This window comes from Nothoprocta perdicaria, unplaced genomic scaffold (genome assembly GCF_003342845.1).
Source record: "Nothoprocta perdicaria isolate Ctin4 unplaced genomic scaffold, notPer1 scaffold_22, whole genome shotgun sequence".
NCBI classification, from domain to species: domain Eukaryota; kingdom Metazoa; phylum Chordata; class Aves; order Tinamiformes; family Tinamidae; genus Nothoprocta; species Nothoprocta perdicaria.
In genome coordinates this window covers 4,703,643-4,724,030 of record NW_020455415.1, presented here as the reverse complement: position 1 = coordinate 4,724,030, position 20,388 = coordinate 4,703,643, and the positions used below count along the sequence as shown (strand labels likewise).

The window sequence follows — 20,388 nt, the reverse complement described above, 5'->3', positions numbered from 1 at the left end:
AAAATCACAAGTCTTTATTAATAAAATCAGCTGAACTAGTTACAGAATCTTGCAGGTCCTTGATTTTGAAATTTCCTGAGGATTCAAATAAGAAAATAGTATTTTTCCTCTAAGTAGAAGAAAAATCTCTGGGAAAGTATTTTCTGACCTCTGCAGCAATCACAGAAATACCCAAGAGAGAAAGTTAAAAAAAAAAGAAAAACAACCAAAACATTAAAACTATCAAAATTCACTCCTTGGAATATAAAGCCAAAAATCTAAATGAACTGAGTGGCATGCAAAGCAAAGGTGAGCAAGACTCAGCAAGTGACAAAGCTGCAAGACACGTTCCCGTTCATGTTTTACACTTGGATCCCTTTAACCRAGGCAGTCCCACCTACATGGAGATRCCTCTTGTATGAACACCCACATGCCTGCGCTTCCCAGGACCGTCTCTGTTGCTGTGAAAAACCCAAGGTGAGTGGCTGAGCACCAGATCAGAATAAGGAACCAGCGTACCTAAAATATAACCCCAAAACAGCCTAGGGATGTTCTCAGCTGAGAACGTTGAGCTCAAAGTAAGCAGGAACTTAGGTGGAGAGCCGCAAGCTCAGGCAGCAGGATCCAGGCTCTAAAAATGGTGCAAAGAGCTGGACATCCCCCAGGATCTCCAGGGAGCTCTGTGGAGTYTGCTGATACTCAGAAAGCTCAAGCTGCTCGAGAAAGAGCAAGGCTAGAGGAATGAACTTCCCATTGAAGGCTGGAGCAGGAAGCATGGATCATCATCTGTGGAGGCCAGCAAGGACAGCAGCACGGAATGTGCCTATCAGCAGTAAAAAGAGAAGCAGCAGCTCATCAGTGAGATCTCATTCTCCTCGGTGAGAATGAGAAACTGTCGGGTATAAAAGCGTATGAAGCACATAAGGAAACGATGCACCTACGCTGCAGCTGTTTGCACTGCACRTGACGCATTAGTAGCTTCCTTGTTTCTCCTCAAACAAAACTTGCTGTAAAAGGCTTTGTGCCCTTCCTGGAATGTTCGCTTAGAACAAAATGCAGTCAACAACAGCTGGCCCAACGGCCTGTTAAAAAAAACAGATGTACTGAAAAGGTTGTATATATGTAGAAAGTATYACTGCATAAGGTATTCTACCTAAAAAAGGTTATATATATGCAATATTATTAAAAATTAGTAGGATACAAGTTATCAAGGTACTTTTGTGAATATATAAATTGGCCCCTTCAAGATGGAAGGCAAACTGGCAGTACACATGCTGACGGGGGTGGAGATGTATGTTGGTGAACCACATCTTGCTCTGGATCCAGTTGGACTCATCCTGGATTTGTCTCATGAAATTAGAAGAAAACTGAGCCACCAAAAAAAAAAAAAAAGAAAAAGAAATGCAGCTGGTTTTCGAGGTTTATGAATACCTGAGTCATGTGGGAGAAGAGGCAGAAAGATGTTACAGGTCAACATTCCTCRCTTCCCTTTCGTGTCTTCATTGCATCAGTTCAGCTTAAGCTGCGCTGAGGAGCCCCTTCTTTCCCACATCACCCATTCCTTCATTCCTGCCTCTTCTTTTGTGTGGGCTGCAGCACTTATGGCTGAGGAACAGAAGCATGGAAAGGCTCTACTGTAAGTCACTGATTCTTGGTTGTATTCTTTTAACCAGGAATGAGTCTCAGTTGGATCTGCTTGGGTCTCCGGTGCATGAATTCTGRTGTCGGTGGCTGTGAGGGGGCAGGAGCTGTAGTGACAAGGAGGAATCGCCTCTCCTGGAGCTGAACCAGCCGTGGTCGTGAGTGCAAACAATTACCAACAGCAGGGAGACACAAGAGAGAAGGGAGGGCCTTAATTGAGGGCAACAATGTGGACAGATGGGAGAGCACAATATGACTTACGATACTACTACTGCAAACAGCTGCTGTGCAGGCTGCGTCCATCAAAGCTGTGCCTCATGTTCTTCTTCTTGGCGTTTCTGAATTCAAAAAGGAGGAATTAAGTGAGTGTTTGAAATACGCTTGTGCACAAACTGCTACTGCACATCTTTTCTGCTCTAAAGAAATAGCACAAAGGCGTTGCAGTGACACCATGGTTTGCCCTTAAACGGGCATGTGTGTTGATGAACACACCAGCCTCCTTCCCCGTCCAACTTCTGCCGCTTGGGCATCACAGGGTAAGGATTCTCCCCATGCACTGCTGGGAGATGGCTCTGAGGTGGGAAGATGTTTTCATCTATTCCTGTAGGCCAATGTCATCTATATATATAAATATATATACACATATATATATATATACACACACATACACACACACACACATAAACAGCACACTGTGCTCTCAGAAGACCTCTCTGATGCTATTTCAGAGCAACAGAGATAGATGGATATTCATTGCCCTGGTGATGCTAAAGGAAGTTTAAAAGAGAAAAGACCCTTGTTTGTCCTGTTTATATTTAACTCTATAATCCCCTGCTCAAAAGCTGCTGCTGTTGTGTCTGGGAACTGAGAAGAGATCCTCAAGTTAAAACCTATGCTYTGACTTGTGGGTGTTTTACTTATAGGCATTGCCTAGAGCAATCCAGAGAAGACAGAGCATCCTCACGGGTGGTGGGAGCAGAGGGGAAGTTTTCATAGGTCTTGACAATATACAGGTTGGGATCCTGTAGGAGGTCTGGTGCTATGGTAGTGTCTGTGTGTGCATGGATGTTCTTCACACCCTTCTAGACCAAATGTCCACCATATGGACATGTAGATGCCTTCAAAGCTTGTTACAATGGTTTACACCAGTAGTTGAATCGTGCAATTTGATCATTTTCTTTTACTAACAATGTTTATCCCTGCATCCTGATTATTTTTAGGACGGTCCAAACCAACGAAGTAGGTAGCAAGGTAGAACAAGTCAGTCTTTCTTCAGTCACGCACTTTGCTTTTATTTGCTAAATCATCTCCCCTTGGACTCTTGACTGTTAAGATATTCCCTTCCCCAGTCTTCCCTATAAGCCTGGAAAGCAAAGAGATACTTTCTGGATGTTCTCAAATTGAAGTTAGCTAAAGATGTGCAGTTGTCTTCGTGAATGGTATCCCCAGATGAATGACTTGCTTGAACTAGAGAAAAGTTTGTGGCGACGGCCTATCGTGGTGTGTGGTCGATAAATACGAGTTTATAAAGGAAAGATTTTGCGTTCTTTATTATGTGTTTTGAAGTGCTGAAAGCTGAAACAAATCTGAACAGACTCCTGGGATTACAGAATTTCAGTGAGGACACTTTCAAATTCTGGTTAAAACAACAACAAAAAAAAACAAATCTTGGGAAAACTGTACCATTAATTTCCGGTGTCTTTCAACTTGCTGCTTTTTTCCTGGTGCTTCTTGGAATTTTGTTTCCTGGTGATCTGAAAAACGTGGATAAATTGTGGCCCATGATTGCTTTGTCTTAGCATGGGGTCTGTTGATTGGAAAAGTACCTACAGCARGGATTGAGCAGCAAGGCATTTCTGGAGTGAGAGGGTTACAAGAACTACAAAATAAAAAGTGCATTTCTTCTAAATGTCAGACAATCATTCTTCTGCTGAATGATTGTCTCTCTAGATGCCTAGAGAGAAGACTACTTTTAAAAATAATGATAAAATGTAGTAGTTCTATTTGYAACATTAGAATTGCCTTATTGATCTAAGTATTTCCTTTTCTGAGACAAGTGAATATATTCCATTTTGTTAGAAGAGAACTTAACTTGCTGAACACAGATAGAAGAAACACAACATGGAACAGCATCTGCTTTCATCTCTCCTGCATCTTAAATMTCTCTCCTCAAAAAGGTGATGGTAAATATGGATAATATTTGAAGGATGAACAAAAATGCTCAACTGTARAAAATGGATCCTAAATGAGGAAAAAATAGAAAGTTTTAGATTCTCTTCAGGAAGGATCAGTTGAGGTAGAGTTATGAGAGGTCTATAAAGATCCTGATGAGTCTGCAGAGATAGATTATCTACCAACTGGCTCTTAAGCTATTTTCCAGTATAGATGCTGGTGGAAGCAGATAGAGAAGAAACCAAAAGAATTAAGATATTTTTGCAATTGCTTTCTCCAGGACAAGAATGCTGTGAAAAATTTATATGGACTCAAGGAGAAACAGAACTGTTTCCTGGCAAAGTAATCCACCGGGGATAAGCAAACTTGCAAGCATGTCATTCTGGGAGGGGATCGAAATATGCTACTCCCTTTCTAATGGTCTTCCATAGGCAGCTTCTTTAAGCCCCAGAGACAGGGATGAGATAAACAGACCCTTTGTCTCATCCTGATGTTTCTTGAGGTCTCCCTGCATCTCCCACACATCCCTTCTCCACCCACACTCCAGTCATGGTGGCCMCGCGGGACAGGGCAGGGATGGGATTGGGAAGGAGGAGCCTTTTGGAATTACGTAGCAAGAATGGGCTCTAATTCTAGCAGAAGCTGAAGATTTTAGAGCTCAGGGGAGTTTGGGCTGCGGCTTCCTGCAGAGAGGAGTTTCCTCATCAGTGAAGAGGATTTATATTTCACAGTTAACCCCAAAGACAGCTCCAAGACAGCCAGTGTGCTAAAATCAGCACGCAGTGCATGTGCTATGAGAGCCCACTTGGTAATCTTCACGTCCTCTCCTCCACTCTTCTTCTCCTAGCACTCACAGCCTTCCTTTTCCACACCGGCCCTGCTCCCTGCGCTGTCCGCTTGCTGCTGGCTGCTCAGTATGTCTAATCAAGATGATACCTACATGTTTTGTCCACTTACCTTTCTCCCTTGTGCTGTCTGAGAGGACAGGCAAGTCTTGCATTTAGAAGTATGACCTGGGACAGCAGTTATCTTTTTAGTCTGTCCCAGCGGTAACAGAATCAGGCCTGTTAATTCATACTTACACCACACAAAGATGACTAGAAACGCGAAGAGAGAAAGAAGAGATATGATAACTCTTGCTGACATCCAGTCAGAATCAGGTGAGCATCCTTTTCCTAGAGTCAAGAAGAAGGAATTAATACCATCCTGACCAACTGCAAGGCTCTGCAAGGATTTTTTTCTGCAGCAAAGAGGAATCTGTGCTCCCACTTTGACAGTTACATGGGGATATAGAAACCCTGCAGCTGACAGCTACAAATCTGAATCCTCCCCTGCAAAACATAAGCAACGTGGTTCCAGAAAAACCCACAGCAGCACCATAATTGCCTTGCAGGAAAGGTGAGTCACAACCAGGTCTGGTGTTAGAAGAAGAGGTGACTGGGGCTGCCTGGGACTGGGAGCCCCAGGTTTCAGCCTGGCAGGGAACTGGAAATCCTCATTTTCTACTGGGTAAAAAATGCAACTGCCTATGAGGTATCACACTCCTTATACAATTCAGGGAGTTTTTGACGGAGCTTTCTGTTTATGAAGCCAACCAACTTAAGTTTGGACATGGGAAAGAGGTGGCCTGACTTTGCTGATGCTGAATGTCCTGCAGCAGCAGGCTGGTGAGCAGCACATTTAGCAATATTCCTCCCAGAACAGCAACGTCGAAGACAACRTAGGTCCCTAGAAACAAGAAAAGAAGGATGATAGGTTCTGTGATATTATGAGTGCCATTAAATGTTCTAAGAGGTAATTCTTCACCTAAGAGGGAAGACAACTTCATAAATTGTGCTCCTCCTAGAATTTTTACTTCCTCAGAATAAGACCCCCAAACCAGAGGCATGGTGTTGAGCTTGACAAGCACTGTTCAAGAATCAAAAGCTGAGCAATTTCCTGCTCACTAGGTAAGTGTGCTTGCCCTCCAAAATGGGAGATGGTTGAAAGCAACCCAAGGGGCAGGAAGAGTCATCTTGTTACCAGGTTTGCTACCTTCCATGTTCTTGCACAGCATAGTTCATGTGTACTTACATGGTTGTACTTTAAATTGTTGTATGACCTGGGAAAGTACTAAGATCACAGCTACTGTTAACATCATGATGATTCCCACCACAAGGAAAAGAATTAGAAGAAAGACTGGATAAATGCCTGCAGGAAACAAAAACAAATAAACAAACCCCCAAAATGGAGACCATGAGCTCTGTTCTGCAGGGATCTACATCCATCCATGTAACATAGTAGCTGATGACCCATCAGAAAAACTTCATGGAAAATGAAGTTCAAAGTGCAAAATGGGCACTGCAGCAGGGGTGCCAGCAGCATCTTGTTTCATCCTTTCATGTCTTTTCTAATGACCATATTTAAGGGCTTTTTGATACCCCAAATGAACAAAGTTGAAACCCCTCGTCTGTCTAACTGTGAGCAGAAATGCCTCACACCAGCATGCCTGGCTGTCACCCAGAGGAGAGATGCACTGGGGTTTCCATGATACAAAAACTAACACTTTAGGAATTACTGAAGGACCCATCTTCTGCATACTTTTCCTTTGGTGACTCTTATCCTGGATGTTCGTAATGCCATCTTTCTAACCTCTCCATATCAATGTTCCATCGTAATGTTGGCAACAGCCAAGAAAAGACCAAGGGCCTTTCCCTTCACCTGCTAAGTGTRCAAGCAGGTGTTCTTCCTGCCCGTGCCAAAGACACTCTCTTGGAGCTTTCACCTTGCCTGAGGTGAAAGAATCACTTTATTTCATTTGCTACCTCCTCGTTAGATACTGGTACCCTTGCAAATCAACATGATTGTGATTTTTACCTTCCTCTTGTATCCAGAGACCAGTGGCAATGGTCAGAAGAAGGCTGGAGCCAAACAGCAGCACGAGAGAGCCTAAACAAGACCATATCCAGGACACTACTCCTAGGGAAGCAACATATTAGACTGTTATTACCTGCGTAAAGCAAAATGTTTGCCATGAGATAAGACTATTGCACAAAGGACTGAACACAGCTACTTCACTGGACTTTTGAACCAAAAGCAGGGAATTTAAATAACTTCTGTCCATCCAGAACAGCGTGCCGCTTTTACAGACCTGGACTTCTGTGGCAGAACTAGGCCCATATTCCAGTKCTAGCACTCTACTCAGCTCTTTATTCCTGGCAAAAATAAGAGATTTCTTTTGACCCAGTGCTGTGCAACTGTTGACAAGGAAGGTAAATACAAGCAGATGGTGTTTGCTGTAGAAACATCATCTCATTTGAAAATTGCAGGAAAAAAAAAATCAATAGCAAACTAGACTCTACAGGAAATTAAGGAAATGGACCATTAACAAACCCAAGTGTGATGGCTAAGGCTGGCCAAAGTGTGTCTTTATCAAAACAGACCTGAAGCTGTGGGAGGTGGGACTACTTCACATGTTTTAGAAACATGATAAGTATGAAAATAAGCATGCAGAGCTGTTCACAGAAAACGAGTAACGTGCCTTTTTGCTTCGTCTCTTCTTACTTGCAAATTTGTCTGCCTCCATTTGTTTTTAACAGCAGCAACTACATCAAGTATGAAACCCGTGTTTACTAAGAAGGCGTTTTTCARGACCAGAAGGAAGGAATGAGGGAACGTACCAACTCTTTTTTTTCCTGATAGGAAGTACAGAAGAAAGAGACCAAGTGTGGCAGCCCATGCCAAGAAACTAGCAGCGGTAGATATTTTCTCTGCTTGCTTCAGAAATGGTTTCAAACCTGCAATGACAGAATTCTGTCTCTCATCGACAAACTCACAAATGAGGAATTGAATTGGCATTCAGAAGCTAAAAAAAGATGATGAGAGAAGGAAGACATTATAATAAACATGGGGAACAGGATTTTGATTTCTATGGTKCAAGCTTCTGCTATATCCCTTACCATCAACGATCAAGTCCAGGGATGCTTCATCCCAGCTTACTTCATTGCTGACATTGCATGAGTAGGAGCCACAATCCGATTTCTGCCCATTCTGTATTTGCAAAACTCTCAGGTCTTCAGAAAACACATAACGGGTATCTGGGTGAAGCAGCCGCCCATTTTTCTTCCAAACAACATCTTTTACTGTGGCAAGATGCTCTACCACACAAGATAACTTGATAGGTGTATCAATCAGCTTTGAATCTGTCTCTAAACCAGGTTTGGACACTGGGTCTAGGAGAAACAAGAGTTGGATATATTACCTTTTTTTCATACTATTTTAAAAGTTCACTTTCCAAAACTAGGCACTTAACAACTTGTCACCTAAATTGACCCAAATATGCTGATGTATATTGGCAGAAGTACATATTGGCTAAAGACATCTTCTTTAACTGTAGTCTGCTATAAACTTTTACAGTCTGTATTTCTGCATTCAAATGCACTATAGATAATATATATTTTTGGTTAATTATATGCTAAATGCTTTCTTCATGAAAATCAGTCTTCATTTCTACCTCGGTCTGTAGAAAGCAAATTCAATGTAAACATTTCTGAAGCATAGTGTTAAATTGCTCTTCCAGTACACACACCCACAAAAAAAAAGCCATAAAATATGCTTATCATAGGCTACCTTATAATAAGCCCATCTGCTTCCCCGGAGCTGGAATGAGATCTGGTTTCTGTTTGCTTTAATAGTTACTCTACATGTCTGCTTTATTAAAGTCAGATCTGGTTTCTGTTTGTTTTAATAGTTACTCTACATGTCTGCTTTATTAAAGTCAGATCTGGTTTCTGTTTGTTTTAATAGTTACTCTACATGTCTGCTTTATTAAAGTCTCTACTTTCTCACTTACCTATAACTAGGAGTAGTATTTCTCTTACTAAGTCTTTCTTTAAGTTGACTGTGACCACATAGGTACCGCTGTCATTCACTTGTGCGTTTCTCAGCTCAAGGGAGCCRTTGGATGTATGGAATTGTACTCTGCCTTCATAGTGGTCATAGATCACAGTTTTTCCATCTGACTTGAAGTAATCCACAATTCCTTCCTGTTTTGGACCTTTTTTGTACTCCCACTGCACGAACCATATGACCTCTGTGACGTTGTTGAAGTTGAGCAGCACCGAAGATCCAGTAGCTGCAAACAGCTTCTTTGAGGATCCTGAGCATTTGGGAGCCTGGTGTAAAATCAGTAACAGCACTGAGAAGAGGTAAGAGAGGTAGCCAGTTAGTCTTACACTTCACCAAGGCATCTGGCTCAGGCAAAATGCTCTGCGGGGATACGGATATCAGTCTAGCAAGGATGAGCGCGATTTAGGTGAGTGATCAGCTCTTGTTCATGCAAAAAGCATTGCTAGGAGGGCGGGTGTCAGCACCACAGAGCTGAGTATCTCAGTACTTGAAGGCTGAGTTCGGGGAGGGATTTTTGCGATGGGTAAATCCATCATCCAGATGCTGGATTTCTGAAATTTGGCCAGCAATGATGCTCYAGAGGGCATATATTGATAAGCATGAGGGACTTAACACTGTTGTTGTTCCCTAGGCCTGTCTTAATCTTTAAAAACAGGGCATTTTCTCATGCAGCCCAGGACTACCTCATTTCAAATGAGATGTTTGGCTTAAATACCTGCTGTTGGCTGGGAATACCAACAAAACAATGTTGGCTTAAAACAATGTTTGGCTGGGAATACCTGCTGAAATACACTTTGTACAGGAAAGACAAGTTCTACGTACTCAAGCACGGATGCTGCATTATGCAGGAYGGTCTCTTACAGGAACACCGGGATCATATGGAAGCATTTAAAACTGTAAAGAAGCAAAGGAATACAGATACTTGCTATGATCTGCTCAAATCCATATAAATCCCACAGCATGATTCCTCTTCCTAAGAGAAAGGCCTCCTTGTTGCAACAGCATGGGCAAATCAGCTCCATCCCAGGCTTAGCCWTTAGCCCTTTCTGCTCATATTCCCTTGCCTCCGCCAGATCCTAACACAGGCACTCATCCCTTATGGAAAACCTCTCGCTGACTGAGGTATTCTCAAGGAGAGGGCTTCTTTTCAGTTGAGGCTTTAGTCTCTAGACTAGCTTTAATACCTAACTGTCAAACCGCACAAAATCCTTTCTCTGTATCTTCTCAGCACCTCTCCCCCAAAAGCCAGTCCTGCAAATGTGAATTCAGGGACCTCACGCAATTATCAGCAAAAGCAACTCCCAGACATCCTTTCTACCACTACAGGGCTTCTCTGGCAGCATAAGGGCTCCCTTGTTGCCAAAGGAGAATTTCAGTTGAACTGTGGATGTTCCCTCCCTTATTATACCCACCTACATAAACTGAAACGTGTATAAAAATCTATTTGCTTTTGTTCGGTATTTTCCAGAATTTGCAAAGAGAGATAAGTGGCTAGTCAGTCATTTGCCAATAACTGAATAGGCTTTTGTTTCCCTACAGTCTTTTTGAGCTCCCYTTGCCCCTCATTTAGTAAATTAGCCCTTTCTCTGGGCTTTTGTTGTTGCTYTCTTCCTCTCCCCCCCTTTCCTATAAAGAAAAACAGATTTGCAATTTGCAATGTTATTTTGCCATGTTTCTACTGCCTGTCTTACCTGCGGCAGTCCCTGCCAGCTCCATGCTCCTCCAAAAATAGAAGGAAAAAGAGTTTCCAGAGGTTCTCCGTGTAAAGGGAAACACAAAGATGATTCTGTTGAGGAGGAGCTTTTCACAAGGATTCTTTCCTTTCATGGAAATCACCACATTTTTTCCACCAGCTGCCTTGGCTCTCCACTGAGTGGGCTTAAAGTCAAGTCCCTCCTACAGATTGGGAAAGCTGCTACCCACAGCAGATCCTGGTTTAAATGCAGCCCAGAAACAGCGAAGTGGAGCTAGATGCAGCAGAGGGTCTGGTTCTGCTCTCCTGGGGCAAGCCCAACTCTTAAATTGCTCCAGCATATCCAAGCCTTTTTCTCAACCCTTCAGCACTAATAAAAAATGACAGTTCAAAGCAAATGTGAATATCTGCTGCCAAGGGAGGAGTATAACTGTCATAAAAAGAGCTTACCARTAGTATCAAGGCAGCTTTAAACTGGCTGAATATCTCTGAAGTAGAGATGAGGAAAAAAAAAAAAAAACAGCAAAATGTTGCGGCAAGAGACTTACGTTTCTGCAGCAAATCCGTCYCTCCTGGAGGCAACAGTTCGTTCTTCTGTTGTTAGTGCAAGCAGCAACGTCCCGCAGTTCAGGACAGCATTACTCCTCCTCCTAGCTCTAGTCAGCCCTACCCTGCCGCAGCTGAGTGCTGCAAGCTCCCCTTCGTGCAGCACAGAGGGATTAAACGGTACCGCTGCCCTTCTGCAAAGAGAAATGCAAGTAAATCGGCTGGTAAATCAAAATAAGTTTACTTAAGCACTTAAGTACAGCATGTAATGGGGCATAGAATCATAAAGTCATTATGGTTGGACAGGACTTTTAAGACCATCAAGTCCAACCGGAATCCCATCACCACCATACCCATGAAACCATGTCCTTAAGCGCCTCGTCTACACATTTCTTTAACTCTGCCAGGGATGGAGACTCCACCACTTCCCTGGGCAGCCTCTTCCAATGCTTGACTACTCTTTCTGTGGAGAAATATTTCCTAATATCTAACCTAAACCTCCCGTGGTGCAACTTGAGGCCATGTTCTCTTGTCCTATTGCTAGTTATTTTGGAGAAGGGACCAACCCTCGCCTCACTACAATCTCCCTTCAGGCAGCTGTAGAGAGCAATACAATCTCCTCATCTCTGGATTAGATWAGCCTACCTCTCTCAGCCATGCCTTACAAGCTCTGCACTCCAGCCCCTTCACCACCTTCTTTGGACGCGCTCCAGCCACTCAGTGTCTGTATCAAGTGAGCAGCCCAAAACTGGGCGCAGTATTTGAGGTGCAGCCTCACCAGGCCCAAGTACAGGGAGACTCATGTTCAGCTGGCTGTTGACCAACGCCCACAGATCCTGCTCCGCCACGCAGCTCTTCAGCCATTCTTCCCCAAGCCTGTAGCATTGCGTGGCGTGGTTGTGACAGCATCCAGCACTAGGCCTTGTTGTACCTCATGTGGTTGACTTTTGCCCGTGGAACATGGTTGTGGACGGCTTTAGGCTTTTGGGAAGGACAGGTCAGGAAGGCGAGGTGGGGGCAGTGATTTTTATGTAAGAGAGCAACTGGAAYGTAGGGAGCTGAGCACACGGGAGGATGAAGACCGGATCGAGAGCGTGTGGGTGAGGATTAAAGGGCAGGCCAAGAAGGGTGACACTGTGGTGGGTGATTACTGCCGGCCTCCTGACCAGGAAGAAGTGGATGAGGTCTTCTACAGGCAKCTGCAAGAGGCCTCATGATCACAGGCCCTGGTCCTTATGGGGGCCTTCAAACACCCTCATGTCTACTGAGACAACCACACAGCTAGGAGCAGACAGTCCAGAAGGTTCCTGCAGAACATTGCAGATTCTTGATACCACCTGGTAGATAAGCCAGCAAGGAGAGGGGCACTACTAGACCTGAAACTAAGAGATGRTCTAGTTGGAAATGTGAGGGTTGAGGACAGTCTTGGCTGCAGTGACTATGAGATGTTGGAATTCACAATCCTAAGTGGAGGAAGCTGGGCATGAAGTAGGATTGTAACCCTGGGCTGTAAGAGTGCTAACTTTGACCGCTTCAGGGAGCTCCTTGAAGGGATCCCCTGGGCCAGGGTCCTAGAAGGAAAGGGGGTTCCGGAGAGTTGGCTAATATTCAAGCATCACTTTCTCCAAGCTCATGATCAGTGCATTCCTACAAGAAAGAAGTCAAACAAAGAGGGTAGGAGACTTGCATGGATGGTTAAGGAGCTCTTGGGAAAATAAACAGAAAAAGAGAAGTTGGAAGGGACCTCTTAGAGACCATCTAGTCCAACTCCCTTGCTCAAGCAGGGACACCTAGAACATATGGCACAGGCAACTTCTCAACTTACCTTAGCAATGTCCTTGTACACTTTCCGAGTTGCCTGCCCCTTCTTCCAAAGGTGTTACACGAGCTTAAAAAAAAACAAACCAGTAAGAAAACAGCATTTCACTTTCATTTGAATGCTTTTTAGTTTGATTTCCTCACTCCCCTAGAAGAGTCGTGAAGCAGAGCTTTCCTCACTCTGCAGCACTGCTTTCCAGGAGATGGCACCCTGGAGTTGTCTGATTCCTGCGCCTCCATCCCAAGCTGAAGCTCATTCTGGCCTGCTTACCAGGAGGAAGATACACAAATATTTCAAACTAAGCTTTGAATCCTAAATTATCATCTCCTGGCCTTGGCCAGGCCTGCTCTCTGTTCTATGGCCTAGCGCAGCAGGAATAGGCCTGCAACGAACTTGTGCTGGTGCAAGGAAAGCTCTGGGTCCCCAGCACCTCTGCACAACATATCCACAGTGCCACGGTGACCTGCTCGAGGTCACTTTGCAAATCAGAAAGCAGTGGCGAGCARTAATTCGCCCACTGATACAAATGACCTCTTCTGTAGAGCAAGMTGATATATCTTTCAGGTTGCTCTTTCATCTCAGTGGTGCTGGATGTAGTCTCTGCATCCCTGTTTTTTCCGGTCCCATAATCTCTTAGTGTGCTGCTGCTGCTTCGAACACAAGAAGGAGGCATCAGGAAAACCTGGAGTTAAATTGGCATGTCCGTGCATGTTCAGTCTTCATAATGTTTTGCCATTTGTAATGGGTTTCTTGCCAGCTCCTCACACTTCTGCTCTCTCTTAGATGGCTGTCTGGGTGAACAGAGCAATAAAGGCAACACTGTTGTCCTCAAGCACTCAGAAACCATTAGCTAAGCGTCCAAAATTGTGTGATTTCATTCTATAAGTGAGATTTTCTTTCACTTGGTTTTGTTCTGTTTCCTCAGCTTTTTCACATGTATGAGGTGTCAAATCTGACTATTAAAAGAGAAACACCCTCTCCTGTCATACATTTCTGAATGTTCACATGACAGCGGGAGTTTTAAGAAGTGCTCAAGGATCCCAGGGGATGTCGTAGAGGCTGCAGGACTGTGGCTGCCTTCCTGCTGGCTGCAGGACTACAGGGTGTTCGGCAGGGGAAAGGCAACAGGCTCGATGTGGTTCAGCTCAGCTTCCAGCCTCTGTGGGGAGAGTCTCTGCAGCTTCACGTTTTGCCTCTTTGCAACCCCTTTGACCATTCATCTTCAGGTAGGCGGCCCTGTGTCATTGAAGATGAGCCATTTCCCATGGATTTGCACATAAAGCTGTCCCTTGAGCAATGCAGAAAAGAACCCAGAATAAGGGGATGTGGAAGTGACAAGGAGCATCTCTAAAACATCACAAACACGTGCTGGGATGAATGACATGTTCTGTTGGTTTAAACAAAGGTACAGCTTACTCACAGAGCAGTACAAGCACCATCCCAGCCACACAGGTGTTATTTGTCTGGGGTCGCTATTGGCATTTTGCTTAAAAAGTCCAGGCAACCTGCCATGAACCTGCCTGGTGATGCAGCAGCAGGAGGGAAATCACCTATTTGCACCCAAATTGCATTTTAAAATTTCATAAACATAGATTTATTTAGTGCTTTAGCTAATGCCATGTCAATTACTTGCTGTCCCATTGAACTAGCAAGATGCTACTGACTCCAGAGCAATTTATTTCATCCTCTACTTCAGGGATTTATCAAAGGCGTTTGTGCTAGAAGTTTTCCTGGCTAAAAATTTGCTTTACAATGTTGTTTCAGCAACATTTTGTCATCTGCAAGCAAACTTACAGCAGCTCTGCTTCTTGGAGAAATTGCTAATATAAACCCAAATACTAAGCTGAAATAGGAAAGAAATCCCATTGATAATTGATTTATTTTTTCTTTTTCAATATTTGATTACTCCTTCAGTTTGCCAAGTACACAGTAAATTTTCCAAAAACAATAAAATGTAACCAACAAACATGTTTCTTAAAGTGGAAGGACAGAGTAAGTCGTATTTTAAAAGAGAAAATGGAAAGTTGCTGCTTGAGCTCCGGCCCTGCAAGCGTACAATGCCTGTGCTCAGAACAACACGTTTTTCACCGCATGGGCTATTCTGGGTGTTGTACATGTGTGGGTCGCGCTTGTCTTGTACTTGCAGAGTTCACCATGATGCTGATATCGGGTTAGCATCTCTGCCCTCGCAGCTGTGGACAAGCAGCTGCTCTTACTGATGTGTTAGGAAAAAAAAAAGCTTTTAGAAAAATATCTTGAAGGAGAAGGCATGTTTTTCAAGAGCAAAGGGCCGAGTCCTGTATGGCCCATCCTGATGGGATCAGAAGGAAAGCAGATGAAGGAGCCTCCTCTGCAAGAACATGGGACAGGAAGGACACAGTACAGTGTGCAGGCTTCATCTGCATCAGCAAAGAGACCAGCCTGGCACTGCTGCCCAGCAGGGCAGCCCCATCAGCATTGCAAGCCACTGCAGATCTGTAAATGGGAATGGTGCAGAGGACGGGATCTCCACACCGTGGTCACTTGGGAGCGGTATTTTGGGGCACCTTCACTCTGGCTCCTTGCGTGTGCAGCAGCAGTTGGCGCACATGACATGAAGTTGTTCCAGCCCGCGTTCGTTCAAGGGTAGCCCAGTTTGCAAGCCACAAACCCAGTCTAGCTTAGATGAGTGGGCTGGCCATGTGATTCGTGTTAGAAGAGCACTTCTGTCCAAAGCAAATGTCAGCATCTCGCAGCCTGACACAGAGTCTCCAGAGTCCCATGCTCCACAGTGCTGCACTTGAACATCAACAGCCTCGAAGCTGAAGCAAAAACGAGAGAGTGTCAATGCCACAAAAGCAATTTTTGCTGCTGCTCTGGATATTTAGAAGCTCAAGGCTGTTTTTTTTCACTCTCCACATCTGGGGAAACCTCAAAGTTTATGGGAGATCATTCCCTTGAGTACGTAGGAGCAGGATTTGGGTCTGAAATGTTGCTGAGGTGCAGAAATGAGAGAGACTGGGATACAGTCCTGGACAACAGGTTGCTTGCTCTGCATTGAATACATAGGAAGTCACATATTGGTACAAACACCAAAGCGAGCCCATTTCTTCACAGTGTGAAGGCCACCAGGACAGGAAGCAAGGGTTGCACGAGCTAAAGCAGAACCTTGGCTGTGGCTTTGCTTGAGCTCTTGAAGGGCTGCAGCTGAGCGCTCTGACAAGGGGGCTACGTGACCCGGTGTGTCAAGGGCTGTCGCATCTCCCGCGTTGCCTCTCATTGCAGGAAATGGCTTCTGCTCTTGCTGTTGGGTGCACTTGTGTTGAATAAGCTCTGTATTATCAGGGTCTTGTTCTGCTTAGGGCAAAAGAAACCTTTGCTTGGGCAGGTGTAACATTATTCAGATCAAGAAAACTACACTCTTTGATCCCAAAATTTATCTAGCCAGCTCCATCTCTCAGGGCTCACAGTCCCACTAAGCTCTCAGAGTGAGAAATTCTCCCTGTAGTACAGGGATAGAGCAGGATCTAAATTTTGTTAAGAAAAAAACTTTGTTTTGAAATGTTTTCTGGACAAAGCATTTCTCCAGAAGCACATTTGTTCTCACACCTGCAGAAGGAAGTATTTTAGTAATGTGCATATTAATAGGAGACACAAGGTTCGCTTGTGGTGACGCTTTCGTGTTTAAGGACTCACAAGAMGTGAAAGAACTATGTCCTGAATAAGCTTAGGGAAGGAACAAGCAGGTATATTTTGAAAGAAACAATTCTATGTGTCCAAACTCTTGACAACATCAGATTTTGCAGCAATGCAGCTGCTTAAAAGGGTGCAGACTTGCCCTTTGCTGAACTTTCTGAATTTCCAATTTTTATTAAATCTGCTGTATATCTTTCTTTTTTTAATATTGTGTGCCAAAACATTAACTTGGCCTCAGGTGAAGGTGATTTGAATGAAATCAGGTAATAACGAGATAAYTGGGTAACAACAGGGCAGGCTCCCGAGCCTGTTATAAATTGGAGCACAGAAGAGGCACTCAGGGCTGTCTGTAGAGGAGCTTAAGGCCATATTTCTTTGTGCAGCCTTGAGCAACTGAGGACTGAGAGCTTCATGGGCCAGAGGGAAAGGTAAGAGAGAGAGAAAACAAATCAGTGCTTTATTGCTTTTGTGCTTATTGTTACCTCCCTTGTTTTTATGGAAAAAGGTAATGGTCTACATGCTGTTGCTTTCTATGTGCTTCTTCTGGTTCTGCATAATCAGGTGGTTGCTGTTACTGTTATTTTTTTAACTCTGTAACTACGTTCCTTGGGGCAGCAGTGACTGCTAAGAGGAAGCAAAGAGGAGCCAGATTCCATAATCTTCTTGCAGAAAGAGTGTTCCCTCTCCTGTAGCTAAACCAGTAAATGCTTTGTAGAGCTAGCACTGTGTGGAGCAACCTTTGCATGGAGGCAGAACTTGCTCTYGGGCTCTGCAAGAGCGAGTGCTGCATGGCTTGGCTCTGTGACACCTGGTAGCAAGCTCCTCTGCCTACAGAGTTGCRCTAAAAAAGAAATGTGACTTTGCTGGTTTTGTGCTGCTGTTGCTGTGCGCTCTTTATGGAGAGCGCTAGCATCTGATGCTGGAGGTTTATTTGTTTTTAGGTCCTGCTTCTTCCTTTGAGAGAAATGATTTTTGTCAAATTAAAAGCATTCTGCGTGTTGTCTGTGACCAGAAGTCAAATGGTTTCTTTGACTTTCCTTTTGGGAAGGCTTAAGTTGAAGTCATTAACTTAATTTCAGCCATTTCAGCTGCTTCAGACATTTTTTAGACTGTATTCTTTTTTGGTCAGAAAAATTATGCCCAAATACTCCCCAGGGTCAACAAAAGTGCAGAAGAAGATTATAATAAAGGTCAGTGGAGACAAGGTTCTTGTGATCTGATGAAATCTCCATGTCATTAGGGAGTGTGCTGTCCTTCCGCATCTATTGGGCCATGCGGAAGCTGTTCGCTGGCAGTGCCCTGACAAAGTGTGAAGGCTGGTGCAGACTGCAACATCTTTCTGACTTTGTGTGGTGAAAAAGGTGTGATTTTTAGTTAGGGGGGTGTTTTTCTCTGTTTATTTGAATTTTTTTTTTTTTTTGCACTGATGCCTGCTGGTGTGCCCCAGAGTAGGACATCTTTCTGAAGTTATTGTAAATATTACTGTGGGCAGTTGCCTGAGGTGTATCCCCAGGAGGGAAAACTCAGAAGGCTCGTGACCCAAGATACACTGAGGTTGTCCTCAATATAGCCRTACTACATGCAGATAGAGAGCAACTTGTAACAGCAATTCCCTCTAATTCTTTTAAAATGTCTATATATACACATCTCTGAAAGAGAATCCTCCTTTAGAAAGGAGCTAAAAGGGTTAAATATGCATAGACAACAAAAGGAAGAGTCTGAACAGATTCTTTGCATTGTTTTTCACTACCCAATGATTACTCTAGGATGTTTTCACAGTGCTCTTTCTACAGGATTTAATGAGGCTTTGGCCTGAGGAAAGGAGTGTTTGCCCTGGACTCCTTCAGTTCATGGGAATAGAGAACAAGATGATAAAATAGTTGGGAACATAAAAATGAGGCTTATGCAGAGAGTTGCATAATGTTTGCAAGTGTGTAGGGAATTTGGAAGTCATGGATGGCAAGCAACCTTGTGACGTTTTTATTAGTATTCCCAGAGCACTTCAAGGTGTGTGGCCAGAGCTTCTGCATCCATAACTTGATGATCCTAGCAAAGGAAAATGTGCTACCCTACCTTGAATTCTTTTGCTATCTCATGCTAAAAGCAAGAGGAAGAAGTTTGTTTCTTCCAGGCTGTCCCCTCTCAAAGCTGAGCTCTTTTGGGTAACTTGAGATATGTCATAGCTGTCCTAAAGTGATGCCCAGCCTCACTGCTGATATGCTTCCTTCAGAAGCGGATGCTCCAGTGTGTACTCGAGGGATCAGCAATTAAAGCAGCCTGTTCAGGTCAGAAGCAAACTCTGAATTATTTCAGTTTGCAACTGAAGAGCCCTTGAAAGCATCAGCTACTTCCTTCCTGGGCTGGGGGTGTCATTTCAGATCCGCTTACTTGGATGATGAGCTCGGAAGTCACAGACTCTTCTGCTGAATCTTCTCTGCTCTGGCTACATCCCAGGCCCTGAGGAGACATGGGCTCCGGTGGGAGCTGCTGGACCCTCTGCTCCTTCCTGCTGCTGCTTGGTGAGTCTGGGTGGGGGAAAAGAGCGGGAATCTCCTTGGAGCTACAACCAGCTCCCACTGAACATCTAGCTTCTGTACAAGAAAAGGGGCTATGGAGGGTGTCCCCTTTTTTGGTTTGTTTTTGATGTAGCTATAGGGCTTGCAAGGTCACTTTAGCTCTGGGGAAACATGTTCACTGTGATACAGAAAAAATTTTAACATGCATTGCTGGTGCTCTTAGTTCCAGAGGAACTTTTTTCTGCAAGGATGTGCTGGGAGATGGGTTTTTGGAGAGACTGGATCAGTGTGGGTTGAGGCTGCACAGCAGGCTTGGACTCGTGGCATGCCCAGCACTCAGCCTTGGCTGCGTCATCCTGGTCTCTTTGGCAAAGGACGCAGGGAGAGAACTGTGACCTGGGGCTGTGTCTTTCCCAGGCTCTCTCAGTACCATCTAATACCAAATAAGAYGTTTTTGGCTGGTGTTTGCACTAGGGTAGTAGTGCCCAGGAGGCACAGGGCATGAACTGCATTAGGGAGGGAGGAACTCACCTGAAGAGTTCTTAGTTACTCCAGGGGCATATCTGAGTAACTGGCTTCTCTTTCTTCACCCTCATTGGGACTGCTGCTGCTCTTGGGACTGTCAGGCACTGAATGTGCACCATGTTAGCAAGCTCTGGGACAAAGGTTCTTTGGGGCTGGTTGCTGTCAAAAACTATAAAATAGTGAGTTTGAGATGTCTTTTGGGTGGCCTCAGTATTTCCAACCAGTTGGCAGTCTTTACTTTGTGTACACTTAGTGCTGCCTGATACAGCACTAAACAGGCTACTTGCTGTAGAATAGACATGGAATATTGATAGAGATCTACCCAATGCTACATTGCTGATGTGTCTCTCCTATCCATTGTAGGAGGAAACCTGGCTCTCATTGCTGAAATCCCTCAGGATTCACTTCAACGCACTGTGGGCCGGTCTGTTCTCCTGCCAGTTTCCTACAAATTCACCAGCTCCTCTCGCTTCCCGCTGTCAATTCAGTGGACCTTCAATAACAGCTTGGACCCACTCATCAGCTGCACCATGCAGAACTGCTCCCTGAGTGCTGACGGGGCTCCCAAGAATTGCTCTGCAAGCCATTACCAACATTCCCAATACTAGGATCGTGTTGTGCTTTTCCCTGAGAACGCATCCTTGCTGCTCCAGGACCTGCAGCTCAGCGACAGCGGGGTGTACAGMGTCACCTTCAAACAGCAGATCCTAACCAAGAACATCACCTTGACTGTGTACAGRCTGCACTTCACTTCTGAAGGAGACAACACCTGTAAGTGCTAAGCTGAAGATATTCCCAGCTCTGACCTTGGTTGAGCTCTACCTGGGTGAAATATAGGTAGGAGCAAGAAAGGGAAGCTCTATTCTATAGGGGGTCAGATGATTCAGAGGTGCCCCTGCTATGCAAGTGCTAAGTGTCCTCAGCTCTTGGCAAGA

The 20,388-nt window shown here is 44.4% G+C and overlaps 1 protein-coding gene and 1 long non-coding RNA gene across 5 annotated transcripts; both read right to left on the bottom strand.

Annotated features, from left to right (window-relative positions):
• On the bottom strand, nt 1-3,550 carry LOC112947127. 2 transcript variants are annotated; one of them, XR_003249347.1, is made up of 3 exons: nt 3,304-3,550; nt 1,882-1,958; nt 1-1,761 (listed from the first exon to the last, which is right to left on the bottom strand). It is a non-coding gene; the product is annotated as an uncharacterized LOC112947127 (long non-coding RNA). The 2 variants fall into 2 exon arrangements; XR_003249346.1 differs by having other exon boundaries at nt 1-1,958.
• A 2,101-nt stretch (nt 3,551-5,651) lies between these two features.
• Nucleotides 5,652-10,967, bottom strand: LOC112947067 (CD48 antigen-like). Of its 3 annotated transcripts, none has more exons than XR_003249327.1 (7): nt 10,371-10,439; nt 9,502-9,573; nt 8,624-8,945; nt 7,731-8,003; nt 7,452-7,568; nt 6,649-6,750; nt 5,652-5,982 (listed from the first exon to the last, which is right to left on the bottom strand). XR_003249327.1 is itself a non-coding variant. In XM_026039075.1 (7 exons), exons 2-7 carry the CDS (start codon nt 9,518-9,520, stop codon nt 5,852-5,854), a joined length of 987 nt encoding a protein of 328 aa, XP_025894860.1. In that variant the 5' UTR covers nt 9,521-9,573; nt 10,921-10,967; the 3' UTR covers nt 5,652-5,851. The 3 variants fall into 3 exon arrangements, 2 of the variants coding, with proteins under 2 accessions (XP_025894860.1, XP_025894859.1); XM_026039075.1 differs by lacking the exon at nt 10,371-10,439 and adding an exon at nt 10,921-10,967 and having other exon boundaries at nt 8,624-8,968; XM_026039074.1 differs by having other exon boundaries at nt 8,624-8,968.
• Between the last annotated feature and the right edge of the window lie 9,421 nt (nt 10,968-20,388).